This window comes from Mixophyes fleayi, chromosome 4, assembly GCF_038048845.1.
Source record: "Mixophyes fleayi isolate aMixFle1 chromosome 4, aMixFle1.hap1, whole genome shotgun sequence".
NCBI classification, from domain to species: Eukaryota; Metazoa; Chordata; class Amphibia; order Anura; family Limnodynastidae; genus Mixophyes; species Mixophyes fleayi.
This window is the reverse complement of record NC_134405.1, coordinates 127,755,636-127,775,098: the sequence shown is the minus strand read 5'-3', so window position 1 is coordinate 127,775,098 and position 19,463 is coordinate 127,755,636. Positions and strand designations below refer to the sequence as shown.

Genomic DNA, 19,463 nt, shown 5'->3' with positions numbered 1-19,463 from the left:
AACTGTATATATCCACACTAAGAAATTACTAAGCACACACTGACATTTTTCAAGTTTAGCACAAATTCTTCTTTTATTACCAATGAAATAAAAATTGACATGAGTATAGTTGATTAGTGCTGTAAATGTAAGGGGTTTTAACAAAGTATTTGTAGTTATCCATTTAATTAAGGTTTGCAAATGCACAATATATAATTTTCATAAAGTATTTTTGTATGTACCTACATATTATATGTGTAGTTCCAAATGCTGCTCTCTTTGTTGTATGACTGTTTATTTAAAGACTGGTTTCCGTAAATCTATGCCACTGCATATGTCTCTGTATAAGTGTCAAATCCTACATATCCTGTATATGTGACTAATGCTCCCTTCTCTATAGGTACAGGTGCAGGTTGTAAGCACAGAGAAAGCAAAACACTTCTACAACGTGCAGGACATCTCTGTGCCAGTTTATAGTGACGAGGATGAATGGAAGGTAAGGTGAGGAGGTTCTACGTCTTGTTAATGTCTGTATATTGAGGGACTAAAGACAATGTGAAAACATAGGTGTTCATCCTGGTTTCAGACATTTTAATAAAACATTATTTATTCAATAGAGACTATGGGGGGTATTCAATTGTTCGCCTTGACGGCCGAAAAACTCCCGCTCTAAAACTATTACCGTTAATACGGTAATTACTCGCTGAATTTCAGCTCGCAGCTCCCTGAGCTGCGAGCTGAAATTCAGCGAGTAAATTACTGTATGAACGGTTTTTAAGAGCAATTTTACCGTATTAACGGTAAAAGTTTTAGAGCGCGAGTTTTTCGGCCGTCAAGCCGAACAATTAAATACCCCCCTATGAGTAGAAATAGCCTTTTTCTGGTGACAGATAGTGATGGATTTATGGATAGCAATGTTTACTTATCCACAGCATGGGGTTGTGTAGCACACTTGCTGGTAAACCAAATGGAGTCTAATGACATAAAAAATTTGTTAAATAAGTTTAGTAAAGTCAAGTAAGCGCTCCTACATTTTTTGCTGATAACTGGGAACCCTGTTCCACGGCAGTTTGAGTTATATTTTACTCTACCTGTGCCCAATGAAGCAGCATGTCTGCACCGTCTTATGTTATAAAATGAAAATAAGCAGATACATGAATCTGTGTGCAGATGCTGTAAAAAATATTTGAAATAATACCCTTTGGATTTGTACACCAATATCAATTTATCTGGGAAAAACAGGTCCATTTAAAATGTTTTCTTCAAACTTGGCAAGTCACTAAAAATGCCAGTATGAATATGCTATAGTTGTATTGTGTAGGACTGACTGTGAACTAAAACAGTCTAAAATGCTAGTACGAACATGCGTTCGATATGATTGAAAGTGAACTGAAACAGTTAAACACATTAGGGGTTATTTACTAGCAAAGTGCAAATGTGACTTAACCCATAGTAACCAGTCTTTAGCTTTGATTGATCTAATGCAATTTGGACAGATATTGAAAGTATATGTCTGTTTGCTTGCTATGGACCTTTGCACTTTTTTTACTTTGTTAGTGATTAGACCCTACTGAGTCATGGAAACATTTATTTTCCGAAATATGATTTTTGTTTAAGTCGGGCAAGTCTTTTGGTAAGACCTCTATATTTACTATTTGTCATCTGTATGTCCAGTATTCACGTGTAAAACAATTTAATTTTAGGTGCACTTAGCAGTGGGCAACCATACATACTTCAAGGGCTGCTTGTGCGGCCTTCCAACTGTCGAAGGGTCTGCCTCCGCATGTCTCTTGCTTGAAAATTCCACCATCTGCCACAATATGCTCCTACAAGCTCTCAAATCCCAACTTGCCATAAAATGCCCGCCCCCCCCCCCCATGTCTTCAGAGTCTACCTGTACTACAAAACTTCCTCGCATACCAACCAGGCCTCCTCACATTCCACTCAGACCTCCCAACATGTCATCCATATACCGCATATGATCTCCCAGCAGCGTGCAGAGGTCATGTGACATAGAAGCCACCATAACTTATTCTTTGCCTTTGTAAAGTAGAGAATAAGACTGAATGAGAGGTTTAATGTTATTGTCGGCTTTATAAAAAAGCCAAATTTATTGGTTGCAGTTGGCAACACCGCATTTGTCTATTACACCAGTTTTCATGGATATCCCCCCCCACTGCCATGTTCACTTCATTTTAAAGCTGGTTAAAGTGGTATAATTATCCTTTAGTTTTTTTAAAGCTCCAACATGTTATGCAGTGCTGTACATTGAGGGGATCATGATACATACAAATAATATTATGACACACAACAGAAGGTAAAGATGACCCTGCCCAAACAAACTTCAATATCTAAGTGCTGTCAGGAACAACTGATGCATCAAGTACTGGAATTACAATTGTAGCTGGTAGTGGGGAAAGTATGTTTCACTACTGTAAAGCAGAAGCCTTATCAGTCATCAATATTAAAACAACCAATAGCGACTGACTTAAATTGAGGAGAGACGGCATTAGTTGGAGACATGAGGTAAATTGGTCATGGTGTTAATATTTCTACAGTCAGCTGCTTGAAACCATGACTGCCTTCATCATGTATGATCTTCTGATTTAAAAAGACAGAGCAATTCAATTTTGAGCTAATAACATTTACAAAGGAAAAGAGACAAATTATAAAAACAGGCAGAGGTATTGCGTCTAGTACAAATTCATTATTGGACCACTGAAAACTACTTTATTAGAAAAAAGGTCTATTATCTATGATGTTGGTTCAATGTTCAGAGTACGACCACATTGTACAAACTACAGTGCACTGCAGGTGGGCTGGATGCATCCAGACATTCTTGGAACTCTACAGAGGCAATTTTACTGGTTTATAGATTTGTTATAGAAGCACATTAGCATTAAGATGTCCATTATTTTTAGTTAGCCAGCCAGCATTTTATTCAACTAATAACTGATTATAATACAAGAGCAAGAAAATGAATGCTGGGTTTACATTGGTGCACTCAAAGTGCACTTAGACTACACCAATGTAAACCCAGCGTTCTTTTTCTTGCTTTTGTAACAATATCATCAATTACACTGGCGGTTGCACCTAATGCTAATGTAATGATCAAACCGAATAGTCTGTGAAATAATAAATAATAATTAAATAGCAAAAGTCTACTCGTACAATGTACTAGTGCAACATATTATTCTTTTTCTTTTTAGATACAATACAAAAGCCTCAGAATGTCCTGTGCAATTTTCTATACAGTACATACATATGTATTTGGATCATACCATATTTACAACTGCAGGAACTGGGTGTTGATTTCTCACTGAGTGCATGGACCTATGTGTCACCAACTGTTTACACTTTCCATACACAGATGTGGAACCAGCGCTCTGACCCTGTGCTACACATTGAACTGCGCCGCTGGGCAGATCTCATGCTCCTCGCTCCTCTCGATGCCAACACTTTGGGGAAAATTTCCAGTGGGATTTGCGACAATTTACTGGTGAGAATTCATCTATGGTTAATTTGAACAGTGTACAATATTGGTAAATGTCAAATAATTATAACCTACATAAACAGACCTAGACACTTGTGTAGAGGACACGAGGGCTTTTGTCTGGTTAGAGTAGGTACTTTATAGTTATACTGAAATTAGTGGTTTAACTTTTCTTTTTTATTTAAAAAAATAAAATAAATATTTTTTTTTAGTAGGGAGGAGGATTTTAGTGGCTTCTTAAGTAAAGTAGCCTTACACATCCTGCACATGCAAACCATCTTTAGTTCACATGAGTTGAAATTCTTTCTTAGAATTTCCATGCATTAATTTTTAATGTTGACAATTTTCATTTTATAAGTTCTATTTGATGTAGAATGTAATATAAGAACAGTTTCTGTAACTTTTTGTATTGCTGTACTGGTTGTTCTGTGTAGCCTCTAATTTCTGCTGTTCGTTGCAGAGAGAGAACAGAAACAGCATTTTTACCTCTTTATCTAATGTGGCTTTTTGTCTTTATTGTCCTTTACCTATTTGGCCTTTATTTGGCTGGTCACATTCCAACAGCAGTGTTAGTAATATTCAGTGCATTTAACTCACAATTCATCTTGAATAGCAGAAGCAAAGCAAAATTGTGTTTTATATATGCTTTTTTTATTTGCTGTAATGTAGTGGGGTTCTATTGTCTGTGATCACAAAAGCCAAGGGGAGACTGAGTACTCTTTAGAGCCTCCCTTCATCCCTGGGCTCTTTGTTATTTTCTTAATGTATTGGTTATGTTATCTGTTGATCACAAGTGAGCAGTAATGGGACATATCTGCAAGGTGAGACCCACTCGTCCTTAGCAGTGAAAGGGTTAAACATATTTTGAATATTTTTGGACATTATTATTATTATCATCCTTTATTTATAAGGTGCCATAAGATTTCTACAGCGCAGAATACAAACAGTAAACCATACAGGGTAAAATAGTACAGAACAATAAACAAGTAAGACCAAGACTTCAATAGCCCCAAGCATAGCTAGTACAGTGAAGTTGGAGGAGAATAAATGGTAGGAAACAGGAGGGGAGAGGGCTCTGCTTGTAAGAGCTTACATACTAAAGGGAGAGCAAACAGACTGCAGACAACGGGAGTCAGTCGAGGAGATCACGCGCAAGAGCAGCAAGGACAGGAGAAGAGGGAGGTGAGGCGATGGTTAGGTGGATGGCTGTAGGCTTTGAGGAACAGATGAGTATAAAGTGCCTGTTTGAAGGTGCACAGATTAGGGGACGGGGATAGTCGGATAGAGCCCAGGAGGTTGTTCCAGTGTAGGGGGGCAGCCCAGGAGAAGTCTTCGATTTTGGTTAGGAAGAGGTGATCAGAATGGAGGAGCGGCGATGGTCCTTGGCCAATCGAAGGAAAAGCGGGGGGGGGGGGGGGTACGTGAATGGAGAGGAGGTTGGAGACCTATGGGGCAGTGGAGTGGGAGGGGGCCTTGTAGGTGAGGAGTCTGAAAAGGATTCTGTAGGGAAAGGGGAGCCGATGTAGTTCAAGGCAGAAGACGAGCGGTGTGAAAGGAAGATAAATCTTGCAGCCGCGTTGAGTATAGAATGAAGGAGGGCGAGATCGAAGTGGGGGAGGCTGGTGAGAAGAAGGTTACAGTAATCAAGACTGGAAATGAGTGCATGGATAATGGTTTTGATGGCAGCCTGAGTTAGTAAGGGCCAGATGTGGGTGCTGTTGCGTAGTTGGAAGCCATGTGGGTGGGCAAATGAGAGGGAGGAGTAGAGGGTGACACCCAGGCAACTGAGTTGGGGAACAGAAGAGAGGGTAGTGTCGTTAACAGTGATCGAGAGATCAAAGTGGTATGAAGATTATAAGGAGGGAAGAATGATGTTTATTTTAAGAAAACGTGAGGACATCTTAGAGGTGGTGGCAGAAAGGCAGTCCGATATACGAGGGGAGGGGATCGGGAGAAGAGATGTAGAGTTGATTGTCATTGGTGTAAATGTACCACTGGAGACTGATTGAAGTGATGAGATCACCCAGGTAGTGTACAGTGAAAAGAGTAAAGGGCCAAGAGCCCTGAGGGACTCTTACCGGGAGGGGGGGAAGGAATCAGAAGTGGAAACAGAGAAGGAGTGGTTGGAGAGATATGAGGGGAACCAAGCAAGGACAGAGCCAAAGAAGCAGAGAGAAAGAAGGGTCTGCAACAGGAGGGAGTGGTCCACGATATCGAAGGCCACAGGGCGGTCCAGGAGGATGAGCAGGGAGAAGTGACTCCTGCATTTAGCCGAGAGAAGGTTTCTTAAGAATGGGGAAGGTAAGGGCATGTTTAAAGGAAGAGGGATCAATGCCAGTGGAGAGTGACAGATTGAAGAGGTGTGCAAGGTAGGAGCAGGGAGTGGTGGAGACGGAGTGAACGAGGTGCGAAGGGATGGGATCCATGGAGTGAACTTCTTCACCCAAAGTAGGGTGGAAAGAGCTCCAGAATTGGTTGTTAGAGGAAGGTAAATCATAAGGGTGAGGCCAGGAGGAGATTTCGAGTCTGGTAGCCTCAGTTTTGGGGGAGAAAAAGAAGGAAAAGTCAGAGGGAGGAGGGGGGGAGAGAGTTGAACATGGCAAAGAGGTGGCAGGGATTGGAGGACTGAGAAGAAATGAGGCACTTAAACAAGGATTGTTTGTCAAGGGAAAGGGTAGAGCTGTAGGAGGAGAGGATAAAATTAAAAGGAAGGAAATCTGCCAGGGAGCGAGATTTCCATCAGTTTATTTTACCTGCATCATTGCCTCTGTTTAATCAGCCTGCTGTACTTCTTGCTCAGCCACTCCCTACCCATGCTAGAGTTATTTCAGTCCCCTTTCTCATCACTGTGCTTTAAATTCTACTTAATGCTTTGTCTGCCATCACAAGTAGGAAGAAATTATACTGATTTTGAACCACTCTCCTCTCTCATGACCCTCCAGAAACTTAGCTACTCAATCACCTGCTCTTTATTTCTCTACATTCAACACTTTCACCCCCTCCCCCACATGGTTCCCACATCATTGCTCTATACTATCCAGACATCCATGAATAAACTACATTTGCTGCAGCCTCACTCTGCACTAATTCTCTGATTACACAGGACATTGCAATTAGATAATTCTTTTAATTTCCTAATTTTTGCAATTTTACTCTTAAATCCCAATGCTTGCCAAAATATTTTTCTTTCTCTCTTTTCATGGCATTATCTTAGGACTATATCATCCCTCACCCATCCTGCAACACACACCTCTGTCCACATTGCCCCATCATTACTTCACTCACCTCTAGTGAACACTCATGAACTCTTTTCCTATTTAAATTCAATAACTTTAACAGCCTGTCGCCAGAAACTAAAAAGACACACATCTTACAATCCTCTTTCCTACCTTTCTTACTCCCTGCTTCTATTAGCTGATGATATGTCACCTAATCCAGGTCCCCCTCACTTCTCCCACACGCATATATCTGAACACTACAGAAATCCAGCAAATCTAAAAACCATATCACTTGAAATGGTATCATCTCCCTCGACAAGCAATCAGCTCAATTCCTTTATAGCACCCTTTAACACTCTCTCTTCATTTGATCCCACAAATGAAGAGAGAGTTTCTACTCTGTTCTCATCTTCCTACTCTACCTCTTGTCCTCTTGATCCCATTCCCTCACAAATTAGTAGGTCCTTGTCTCCTGTGCTCATTCCCCCTCTAACTAAAATCTGTAATCTATCTCTTTTCTACTGGTATTTTTCCATCAATATTCAAGCATGCAGTGATTACTTCCATTTTAAAAAAACAAAATTCTGACCCAAACTCTCTCGCAAATTACCGCCCCATCTCTCAGCTCCCATGCCCCTCCAAGCTTCTCAAGAGAATTGCCTAAACTCGCCTCACACACTTTCTTACAGCAAACAACCTATTGGATCCTCTTCAGTCAGGCTCTCGCTCTCAACACTCCACAGAGACTGCGCTGACCAAGGTTGTCAATGATTTGATCACAGCAAAAAGTAAAAACCATTACTCTCTTCTAATTCTCCTGGATCTCTCTGCTGCATTTGACACTGTTGACCACATACAAACGCTATAATCCCTAGGTCTTGAAGGCACTCTCCTATCCTGGTTCTCATCCTATCTCTCTAATCGCGCTTCCACCTCTGCTCCGCTTCCTTTATCAGTTGGAGTACCCCAAGGCTCAGTCCTAGGTCCTCTGCTATTCTCTATTTACACGACTTCTCTTGGAAAACTAATAAGCTCCTTTGGATTTCAGTATCCTCTCTATGTGGTTGATACACAAATCTATCTATCCTCTCCTGATCTTTCACCATCTGTGTTAGCTCACGTTACTGACTGTCTTTCTGCCATTTCTGCCATTTAAAACCCAACAAAACTTTTTGGCCCCTCCCTCAAACTCAATCTTTCAAAAACTGAATTAATAATATTCCCACCAAAAAACAGAAGCTTCCTGCCTGACATTTCTATTTCTGTTGATAACATGACCATAAATCCCACCACGCAAGCTCGCTGCCTAGGTGTAATCCTTGACTTACAACTATCATTTATTCCCCACATCAACTCCATATCTATCTAAATCATGTTACATACATCTAAAGAACATTTCCAGAATACGCACATATCTCACACAAGACACCGAAAAAACGTTAATTCATGTACTCATCATCTCCCGCATCGACTATTGTAATTCCCTCCTTACTGGTCTTCCCAAAATCAGACTTGAACTCCTACAATCTATTATGCACGCAGCGGCTAGATTGATTTTCCTTGCAAACCGTTCTTCCTCTGCTGAGCCACTTTGTCAGTCTCTACATTGGTTGCCTGTATTTCAGAATCCAATATAAAATTCTTCTACTAACATACAAGGCCGTCAACAAAATTGCACCGACATACATCTCACTTGTCTCAAAATATCTCCCTACTCGACACCCAGGGCCTAATTTACCGCTAGGCAACCTAGGCACCTGCCTAGGGCATAGCGGCTCTCTGGGGGCCCAGATGGGGGGGGGGGACAAAAGAGGAAAAAAAAAACCCAACAAAACTTTTTGGCCCCTCCCTCGACTCGGGGGGGTGGGGGGTTTTCGGGGTCTTGCCGCGAATCAGGTGAGGGGCACAGTGTTAGACCTAGGTGTAGAAGCTGTAGTGGCACTGTAACTGTAGGCACCTCAATATGACATCACAGGGTCATGTGGTCGCACCGGTCACATGGTACAGGAGCTCCATCACTTCTTTCGGTTCCTGTAAAAAAAAGGTAAGAAGTGCGTGTGTGTGTATAGCTGCAGGGCACAAGGGGGGTATGTATGATGGCAGTTGCTCTGGCACAGGGGGGGCATGTGTGATGGAAGCTGCTCTGGCACAAGGGGGGGCATGTGTGATAGAAGCTGCTCTGGCACGGGGGAAGGCATGTGTGATGGAAGCTGCACGGCACAGGGGGGGCATGTGGGATGGAAGCTGCACGGCACAGGGGGGGCATGTGGGATGGAAGCTGCACGGCACAGGGGGGGCATGTGGGATGGAAGCTGCACGGCACAGGGGGGGCATGTGGGATGGAAGCTGCAGGGCACAGGGGGGGCATGTGGGATGGAAGCTGCAGGGCACAGGGGGGGCATTTGTGCTGGAAGCTGCAGGGCATAGAGGGGGCATTTGTGATGGAAGCTGCAGGGCACAGGGGGCATGTGTGATGGAAGTTGCTCTGGCACAGGGGGGGCTTGTGTGATGGAAGCTGCAGGGGGCATGTGTGATGGAAGTTGCTCTGGCACAAGGGGGGGCATGTGTGATGGAAGTTGCTCTGGCACAAGGGGGGGCATGTGTGATGGAAGTTGCTCTGGCACAAGGGGGGGCATGTGTGATGGAAGTTGCTCTGGCACAAGGGGGGGCATGTGTGATGGAAGTTGCTCTGGCATAAGGGGGGCATGTGTGATGGAAGCTGCTCTGGCACAAGGGGGGCATGTGTGATGGAAGCTGCTCTGGCACAGGGGGGGCATGTGTGATGGAAGCTGCAGGGCATAGAGGGGGCATGTGTGGCTAAAGGTGCTGGGCAGAGAGGGGGCATGTGAGTTATAAGTCTGTTCCCCACACGGCCCATCCGCAGCCAACAATACCCTTACAACACTCACCAGCTTTTCTTTGATATTCCCCATGACACATGCTCATTATCTATTCCCTCACATGACCCGCTGCCTCAATCCTGACACCTCTCTTACCTCAAAATGAAAAGAGGCACCCTTTATATTAATATAATATGTGTGTGTGAGGGGCCAGTGTATTTATATTATGTGTGTGTATGAGGGGCTGTTTGTGGGAGGGAAATGGTTAATTTTTTAAATAGTAACACTATTAATTTAATGTTTGAGCTGGTTGGAGGGAAATAGGGCTATTTATTAAATGCGTATGCTATTTAATGTTTTGGTTGGAGGGAGGTGTACTTATAAAATGTGGGTGCTATATTGATTTAACACTGGGGCTGGTTGGAGTTTACTAAATTTCGTGTACCCATTTTTTTTCCAAATAGGGCCTCCGTCATTCCAGGATCCAGACAAGCGGCAGCTGATCTAAAGACACCAGCAGCCACAAGCCGTGAAAGTGACGAGAACAGGTAGGAGAGAGCAGGGCAGTCTGCCAACTATCCTGAATCTGGTGGGATTTATATAATGAGGAGGTCTGACTGCTTTAAATGTTGCACTATGGGATTCATGCATAAGACTGACATATTAACATGTTTATTGCATTCCAGCACTTTTTCATGTTTCTGTAGGTAGAGGGCTGCAGTCAGTAACTTTAGTGGCGGACAGTCTGTGACGTGGTAGTGATAGGAGACTGCTGTTTTTTTATTACTGGGCTTGCTAACCATGAACTGAAGTTTCTTGACATGTTAATTATGATTAATACCTAAGTTTAGTTAAAGATAAAGTACAATTTGTGTGATTTGAAAGGTAAGCAGTGGTGGAAGTGGGGTGTATATGGTAGTAGGCCATACCGCTACTTCTCATACTGCCTTCATTGTAAAATAATAAAATTCTATTGACTTGTTTACATTCTCATTACATTTTTCATACCGCCACTTCTAAATTTCCACTTCGACCACTGAGCTTAATATTCATCGTATGGAGTATATGACCAGTATAATTCCAAATTCTGCTAGATCCTTTGACAAAATATGGGGTCCATGGACATTATTCTTTAACTGCTGGGACCACAGTGTGATGCAGTGTAATGATAAAGGAGAGCACAGTGCGATGAGAGGGACAGTAATGAGGGGCCGCAGTGTAATGATAAAAATTTAAGAAGGAGGGGGGGGGGGGTCACTAAGGCATCTGGGGAGTCAGTGGAACATCCGATGGAAAGGCAACAGGCTTGGTGAGGATCCAGGCGGGGGAAAGTATGGTGGAGGAGTAGTGTAGGCCTGTATAGTCAGAGACCGTCTGGTCCAGCAGTCCTCAAATTTAGAAAGAGTGCTCCTATTTTGTATAGCTATTTAGTAAGTAGCAGTACATCATCTATTGTGTTTCACTAGAGCTTTTCAAACATGAGCAATACATTTTCTTGCTTCTTGAATCAAATTATGAGTATGCAAACTAGAAAGGTCAGAACCCAATATACATAATTAGAGTAATAAGTAAGGGCCATTTGCAGCAAATCATTTAAGTAGTCAATCATTTTGTTCCAAAAGCTGTTGGAGATAAGATGAAAGAATGTATGCTCCTCACTACATTTAGAATATACGGGGGAGCTTCTCCTCTTTGAAATATCTTTTAAAGCATAAATAATTAGTATAGTATATTCTAGCAATTACATTCGGACGATAAGGATACCAGTAGGGACATAGCAATATTTGAGCCTGCAGGATCACATTGGACAAATACAGCCTGTCATAACTGCAAGTATGTATAAAACCACTTATGAGGTATATGATAGTGTTGCCAACCTATTAAAGGTTTTTTTTTATTCATGTAAAAATGTATTTTTTCTTGTCAATACCACTCCTTTCAGTGATCTCTCCATAACCCCCTACAGGTATTGCCATTCAACAGATATCAAGGCTTTGGCCGCATCTAATGATGGGATTACCCTTGTTCATGTATTGTCGTGGGGGATTTGCTTATTACTCATAAAATGCCTAATATGTATTGCCATTGTCTCACCTGGCATAAAGCCTGTTTAATAACTGTGTATAATGGTTTGAATGACTTTATTTAGGAAGATGGACAGATTATTATCAATGATTTTTGTATCTGAATTAATCAGTGAAATGGGTCCTTATGATTCACATTCTGTAGTATCCTTATGTGGCTTTAGAGAAAAAATGTAAAAGCTTCAGACATAAGAAACCAATTAAAATGCAGCATGAAAGCTGGTTACGAGCTGAGGGGCTAGATCCACTGCATACTTTTTGTTTAGGGATCCCATCCAGTCCTGGTACCTTAATTGTTGAAAATTCTTTTATTGCATCCAGTGGGGAAAATATATATTGTTGTATTCGAACGATATCGATTAAAGGCGATGAACAGTCTTTGATGCAAAGTTGTTGTTGTTTATTCGGTACAGGTTACAGTGTGATTGTCCTAAAGGTGTCAGAATCAGCTGGTATTTTATAAGATACAGAGTCTATTATTAGCACACATATCTTTTATACTGAAAGTGACATAATGAATTTTCTAAACCAATCAAGCATCTTCTTAATTACGTATAATGTTTGTTTCAGCAATTTTGGTAAAGTTCCACGTCTAATTTAGGCATTGACCAGGTGTCACGCTATTTCTTTAACTGGCTTTGTCAGACTTATTATGCTGACATTTTTGTATTTCTACCCCCCTATCCTGTCTATACTCCTTATTCCTGTCCTTAGGCCCTTATCCTGCTATTCTCTTTGACATTTATCTCATTATTTATTATGTTGTTTGTTTTCAGCTTGGGTCATATTGACCTTAGTTAAGATTAGCAAACTATTTCTTAAAGTGCCAGTATTATAACATGATGTTTTCCGTGCTTGTTAATATATTAATGTACATAATGAATACTTATTGGAATAATATAGATTATTGTGAATTATTATTTCCACAATATTAACCTTCGGATTCTGCAAGTCGACGAGATTCAGTAACTTTGAGGGGAAATTAAAACTGCAATGGCTTTCAAGGCAAGTGTTACCTTAAAAGATGTTGCCGTTTTTTAAATTTCCTCTGCAAAGTCGCAGAATATTAGCAACTTGCAGAATCTACTGGTTAATACATTTACCCCCAAGACTTCATTTATTGTCAAAGGGGTATCTAATGGTGTTACATTATCTTCAGATAGTCTTGGAAAAGATATAGGCCTTCTGGCCTATATTAGGTCTAACGGCATATCTGGTATAGTGGTAGCATATAATGTCATAATCTCATAAAATGTCTTAAAACATTTGTTAATGCCACTCAGTTTAAAAACTAGTGTTCCCTATACATACATACATGAGCCATTTGCCCATTTATACTCTTATGTTCAAATAGTTTATATTTGTGTGTGTGTTCAGATGTGCATATTGGCGGCAATTACGTAAGAAATCTCCGCTCATTTCTATGCGCCCCTCTATGGGACGTGCAAGAAAAATGAGCAGAAATTTCTGTAAATAGTCAGACTCGATGTGTCTCTGCGGACTGTTCATGTCGCCTGGTGCTGAATTGAATCTGCCCCTAAGAATTTTTGTTTGAAATGTAAATTACCCCTGCTTTTCGTACTTCCTTCACAAGAAACTCTTCATGTATCAATGTACTTTGTAAGGATGAGCGGGCTCGGATTTCCTGAATCCGAGCCCCCCCGAACAGTGCGGATACAAGCCTGATCCGAGCACTGTTCGGGTATTCCCGCCGATTTCAAAACTCAAAACGAGGCTTTTCGTCATAATCCCGCTGTCGGATCTCGCGATACTCTGATTCTATAAATTCCCCCGCTTGCCGCCGCCATCTTCACTCGGGCATTGATCATGGAAGAGGGAGGGTGTGTTAGGTGGTCCTCTGTCCTGCTCTTTCTCGTGCTGTGCTGTGCTGTGTCCTGTGCTGTGTCCTGTGCTGTGTCCTGTGCTGTGTCCTGTGCTGTGTCCTGTGCTGTGTCCTGTGCTGTGTCCTGTGCTGTGTCCTGTGCTGTGTCCTGTGCTGTGTCCTGCTGAGTCCAGTGGTGCTGTGTCCTGTGCTGTGTCCTGCTGAGTCCAGTGGTGCTGTGTCCTGTGCTGTGTCCTGCTGAGTCCAGTGGTGCTGTGTCCTGTGCTGTGTCCTGCTATGTCCAGTGGTGCTGTGTCCTGTGCTGTGTCCTGCTGAGTCCAGTGGTGCTGTGTCCTGTGCTGTGTCCTGCTGAGTCCAGTGGTGCTGTGTCCTGTGCTGTGTCCTGCTGAGTCCAGTGGTGCTGTGTCCTGTGCTGTGTCCTGCTGAGTCCAGTGGTGCTGTGTCCTGTGCTGTGTCCTGCTGAGTCCAGTGGTGCTGTGTCCTGTGCTGTGTCCTGCTGAGTCCAGTGGTGCTGTGTCCTGTGCTGTGTCCTGCTGAGTCCAGTGGTGCTGTGTCCTGTGCTGTGTCCTGCTGAGTCCAGTGGTGCTGTGTCCTGTGCTGTGTCCTGCTGAGTCCAGTGGTGCTGTGTCCTGTGCTGTGTCCTGCTGAGTCCAGTGGTGCTGTGTCCTGTGCTGTGTCCTGCTGAGTCCAGTGGTGCTGTGTCCTGTGCTGTGTCCTGCTGAGTCCAGTGGTGCTGTGTCCTGTGCTGTGTCCTGCTGAGTCCAGTGGTGCTGTGTCCTGTGCTGTGTCCTGCTGAGTCCAGTGGTGCTGTGTCCTGTGCTGTGTCCTGCTGAGTCCAGTGGTGCTGTGTCCTGTGCTGTGTCCTGCTGAGTCCAGTGGTGCTGTGTCCTGTGCTGTGTCCTGCTGAGTCCAGTGGTGCTGTGTCCTGTGCTGTGTCCTGCTGAGTCCAGTGGTGCTGTGTCCTGTGCTGTGTCCTGCTGAGTCCAGTGGTGCTGTGTCCTGTGCTGTGTCCTGCTGAGTCCAGTGGTGCTGTGTCCTGTGCTGTGTCCTGCTGAGTCCAGTGGTGCTGTGTCCTGTGCTGTGTCCTGCTGAGTCCAGTGGTGCTGTGTCCTGTGCTGTGTCCTGCTGAGTCCAGTGGTGCTGTGTCCTGTGCTGTGTCCTGCTGAGTCCAGTGGTGCTGTGTCCTGTGCTGTGTCCTGCTGAGTCCTGTGGTGCTGTGTCCTGTGCTGTGTCCTGCTGAGTCCATAGTTATTTTAAAATTTTTAAAAAATAATTAAAAAAATAATACCAAAAGTATTAAAAAAATTTTTTAAAAAAAGAAATCTATAAAAATTTCGACTGCAATATATGAATAGGTACCAAAAAATAGGTACTGCTATTTCGAAGTCAAACTACGTTCATTGTTGCTACTGTACCAAAAAATAGGTACTGCTATTTAAAAGTCAAACTACGTTCACTGTTGCTACTGTACCAAAAAATAGGTACTGCTATTTAAAACTCAAACTACGTTCACTGTTGCTACTGTGCCAATAAATAGGTACTGCTATTAGAGATCATATAGAGCAGTGTTGGCTGACCTGTGGCACTCCAGGTGTTGTGAAACTATAAGTCCCAGCATACCCTTCCAGCAATAAGCTGCTATATATTAACAAAAGCATGCTGGGGCTTGTAGTTTCACAACACCTGGAGTGCCACAGGTTAGCCAACACTGATATAGAGTCTATAACCTGTATCAGAGTAGCAGGGAGAACAGGCAGCAAATTCTGAGATCCTGTTGGCAAATTGAGGAGACACATATTTTCCAAATAGTACTTTTTTTTTATCCTGGACTGTGAGATGCAAAGTCACATATCGCCCTGTAATATCTATTTAATGTTGCAAAATCTGATACACTAAGTGATTATTTTTTTTAAAATCAAAATAGAGACCCCTATGTTATAATTGGAGAAATGGAATGCATATCCTACCCATGGCCTCTTGAATGTTTTATCCTGTCTTTCTATCAAATGTGTTTCTTGTAGGCCTGCTATATCAGGAGAGTAAGTTTTAGTATACTAAAAAACACAAACCTCTTACATTCCATGAGCGTATTCTCAGAGTGGAAACTTGGACTCCACAAGTCTCCTTGCTTTATCCTCTGTTTATATTTGTCATGCAACTTAAATTTAATACAGATGCAGATGTTTAAACTAGCAAATAACTTAGTGGAGCATCTCATTGTTCTAGTAATCTTGACCTCAATGACATAAATGCAGCAGATAGCAAAATAGTACAATAAACAGAAACTATTCCCACAACACACATCCTCACCCTATGTGCATAGTGTAGTTTCATACAAAAATAAGACTGGAGAAGTTTTACATTACCACACATGTTGGATTTGTTATGGGACAGAGTGAATATAATATAAATGCTTCACTTATGGCATCTGCCAATGTTTGTAGACTCCATATTTGTCAGGTAGACCCTCTAGCCAGGTAATGTGGTCTGCAGTACATCAAAGAAATTTGTGCTGATATTTATCTCTAAACTATGGTGGAAAAATCATAGCGTATATGAGATTCGTATTTATCTTTTTTTTATTTTATTTTTTTATTTTTTTCATGCATCTGCTTAGTTTTCAGTTCAATAGACTATTTGACTCCCTATTTTAACTTTCTCGGACAACTCCTCAGAATGTCTCACTCTCTAAACTCATTAAACCCACACAAACTTTCCTGTAGTCGTCTTCTCACAGACATTCTCCTAATTTGCTAATTTAATGAGAAGTAGAATACATTCTAAAAGGAAGTATTAAAAAACAAACAAAACCAAAACATTCTACATCAAACTATGCAGCTTCACTTGTCAAACAATAGCAGTGGTTTCAGGTAATAAAACCACTAGATGCTGTGACGTGTGTGTGCGTGTGTGTGCAACCAAACCGATTCATCATTATTTATTTATATAGCGCCAGCAGATTCCATTACTGCTTGTTCCCAATTGTAAAGTGTAATAAAACAATACTAGGTAATACATACATAAAGAGAGGTTAGAAGACTCTGCTCGCAAGCTTACAATCAGTGGGGCAATGGTTTAATAGTTACACAAGGGTAAGTGCTACATCATATTGAATATTTGTCCAGCTAGAATGCAAAGGTTACAAAGTATTTAATGGGCTGTATGTTCAGTCCCACAACTGTGTTGGTCAGAGGGTTGTTGTCTTGTGTTAGCTGTGTAAAGGGTGGTAATAGGGTAACCTAGGGCAATTAAGAGGGCGGTTGAGGAATATTATAAGCTTGTCTGAAGAGATGGGTTTTCAGAGAACGTTTGAAGACTAGAGGAAGCAGCCTGAAAAAAGTCCTGTAACCGAGAATGGGAGAAAGTAATGACAGTGGAAGAGAGACGCAGCTCTTGTGCAGAATGGAGATATCTTGAGACAAGTAAGGAGATATATGTCGGTGCAATTATGTTGTCTTGCCTTTTTATGTTCGTAAAAGAGTTTTATATTGGATTTGTTGGAAAACAGGCAACCAATGTAGAGACTGACAGAGGGACTCGGCAGAAGAAAAATGATTTGCAAGGAAAATCAATCTAGCCGCTGCGTGCAAAATAGATTGTAGTGTTTCTAGTCTGATTTTGGGAAGACCAGTAAGGAGGAAATTACAATAGTCAGGGAGATGAGTGCATGAATTAACGTTTCTGCAGTGTGTTGTGTGAGATATGTACGTATTTTGGAAATATTTTTTAGACTTATGCAGCATGTTGTAAATATAGAGTTGATGTGGGGAACGAAGAATATTTTAGTGAGATCATTCATCAAAATGATAGTGTGACTCACTGCTCTGAATCTATTAATTCTATAAATAGCATGTCTTGTTGGGTTTCATATTGGTAATATATCTAATTTATTAATTGTAATAAGAACTGCCACCTGAGAAACAAGCATTTAGAGGTTATATGAATAAAAAGGGGAATAAATGTCTATTTTACAAATATAACCTTATCTAATTGTTTTCTATATAGACCCCCTTACCTGCTCTGAAACTCCTGCCATCTTCAGGGGTAATGTAATGAGTACTCAGTCTACAGCTGGCCCCCTCTGCTGCATCTCAAACCTGACTACATGGGGTTTGAATTGTATACTTTTTGGACGACTATGTTGAAATACAAAGCTACTGGTAAGCCAAAGCGATGGAGGTGGCTGACAGAAAGTCGAGCAGTTCCTACAACCATCCCACTGAAGATGGCAGGAGCTTCAGGAAAATTAATGTAATGTCATACTACTACATGGAGTTATCCTTTAAGTTAACATGTGATGCTGTATAATAAACCCCTTATTAACAGTATCCTGGTATGATAAAGTATAGAGAGAAGTAATTTCATAAATGTGATCTTTCTGCAGTGTATATGAGATCACATTATATAAATCTATTTTAATTTAGCTATTTTTGCTTTTATTTCTCTTGATCCTTGTGATACATATTTAGCACTCACCATGTTGAATTATTGGAGGGTCTACACACATACACCACTCTTATGTGTTGTAGACTCCATCTTAATATATATTTAATTTTGCAGACCTGCGTAGTCCGTGCATGGGACTTACAAAAGCCATTGCTGTTCTGCCCAGCTATGAACACAGCCATGTGGAACAATCCAATCACAGCAGAGCAGATTGAACGTCTTGGCAATTTTGGCTATATGGAAATTGCATGCATTGAAAAAACACTGGTGTGTGGAGATAAAGGTCAGTAAAAGATCCAGACAACAGTTTCTAGCATGCAGACTTTGATGTATATAAATAAGTGCACCAATCACCTATACACCATTTTTGTAGCCTGAACCAATTTTAGACACTAGGAAAAATGAATGGCTCTATATCCAGACTAGAATATATTTTGAAAGACAAAGGTATTCTCTATCATCAGGATGTGTAGTTCTTCAACCTTTCCCTAACTGGAGCTTGTCAAAGATGACCACTGGCCACCTTTTAAGTTCACCTTCTGATTCAGCTATATTCATCTGCTGGAAAATTAAAAAGTCGCACAGCAGTTTTCTGTCAAAATCAGTTCTGTTTATTGAGCTGACAAAACAGTTATTTATACAGATTGTGCGTTTTTGACATATCTTGCTCACACCTGGTTTCATATCTTTGCGACAATTGGCACTTTCCACACTATGGGGTCTATGCATCATTTGGTGATAGTGGGGATGCAGAATCTATCAATATTTATTGCATCAGAATGCTGCACTACATATTGATGATTTGACTGAAACCAGCAAGCTTCCCCCTCCTTTTCAAGACTTGCGCAAAACCCCTGTGTTGCCAAGCATTTTACCTGTGCGCATGCGCACAGCACTTTCACTGTATCCTACGGCGGTGTTACTTATCTGCGCAATAAAAAACTTTTCGCATTGCAGAACATCGCTGTCCCCATATTAATCTAAGGAGACTGTGATGCTGCACTGCATTTGCCTAAACGTAGGAGAATTCTGTGAAGTCTCCTCTATTAGACAGTTAATGCATGGCAACTATACTTAAGACGCGGAAACTGCCGTTTCTGCATCTTTAAGTGTCAAATTAGCTTAATCCATAGACCCCTATGACCTTTATAAGTTCTTAAACATATCTGCTCAAGGCTTTCTTTCTTAGTCAATCCTGCAAGAACATGTTCTCGAATTTCTCAGGAAACCTTAGCCTTGAAGTACAAACACTTCTATATTTCTTATAGCTAAGCAGATTATATTTGAAGCTTTTCCTATGTAAACCTATATGTTTTAATGTGGAGATCATTACCACTTTCTCAAGCTGCATATTAATATAGCTCTAAGCGAACCATTGACTTCTTTCCCAAATTTGAAGGCATTCTCTTTAGGCCAATACAAAATATAGAAATATTAACTTTAAACAGTTCTCCTAGCACATATCTTTCCTAATTTACACCTTGCACCTTTTGTTTTTACCTTGCCTAATTAGACAGTCTCCTCTAAATAGGAAATACAGGATCAACATGGCTGTGATCT

At 41.4% G+C, this 19,463-nt stretch overlaps 1 protein-coding gene across 4 annotated transcripts in view; it reads left to right on the top strand.

Moving 5' to 3' along the window:
- PPCDC (phosphopantothenoylcysteine decarboxylase) overlaps window positions 1–19,463 on the top strand; it is a 37,135-nt gene that overhangs the window by 1,281 nt on the left and 16,391 nt on the right. The window contains exons 3-5 of one of the 4 annotated variants that reach the window (XM_075208182.1): window positions 380–480; window positions 3,350–3,478; window positions 9,995–10,078. In XM_075208182.1, the coding sequence (XP_075064283.1) occupies window positions 380–480; window positions 3,350–3,478; window positions 9,995–10,078 (314 nt within the window). Of the gene's footprint in view, window positions 1–379; window positions 481–3,349; window positions 3,479–9,994; window positions 10,079–18,017; window positions 18,187–19,463 lie in introns of those variants that run through there. The other 3 variants (XM_075208183.1, XM_075208186.1, XM_075208184.1) reach the window with 3 other exon arrangements.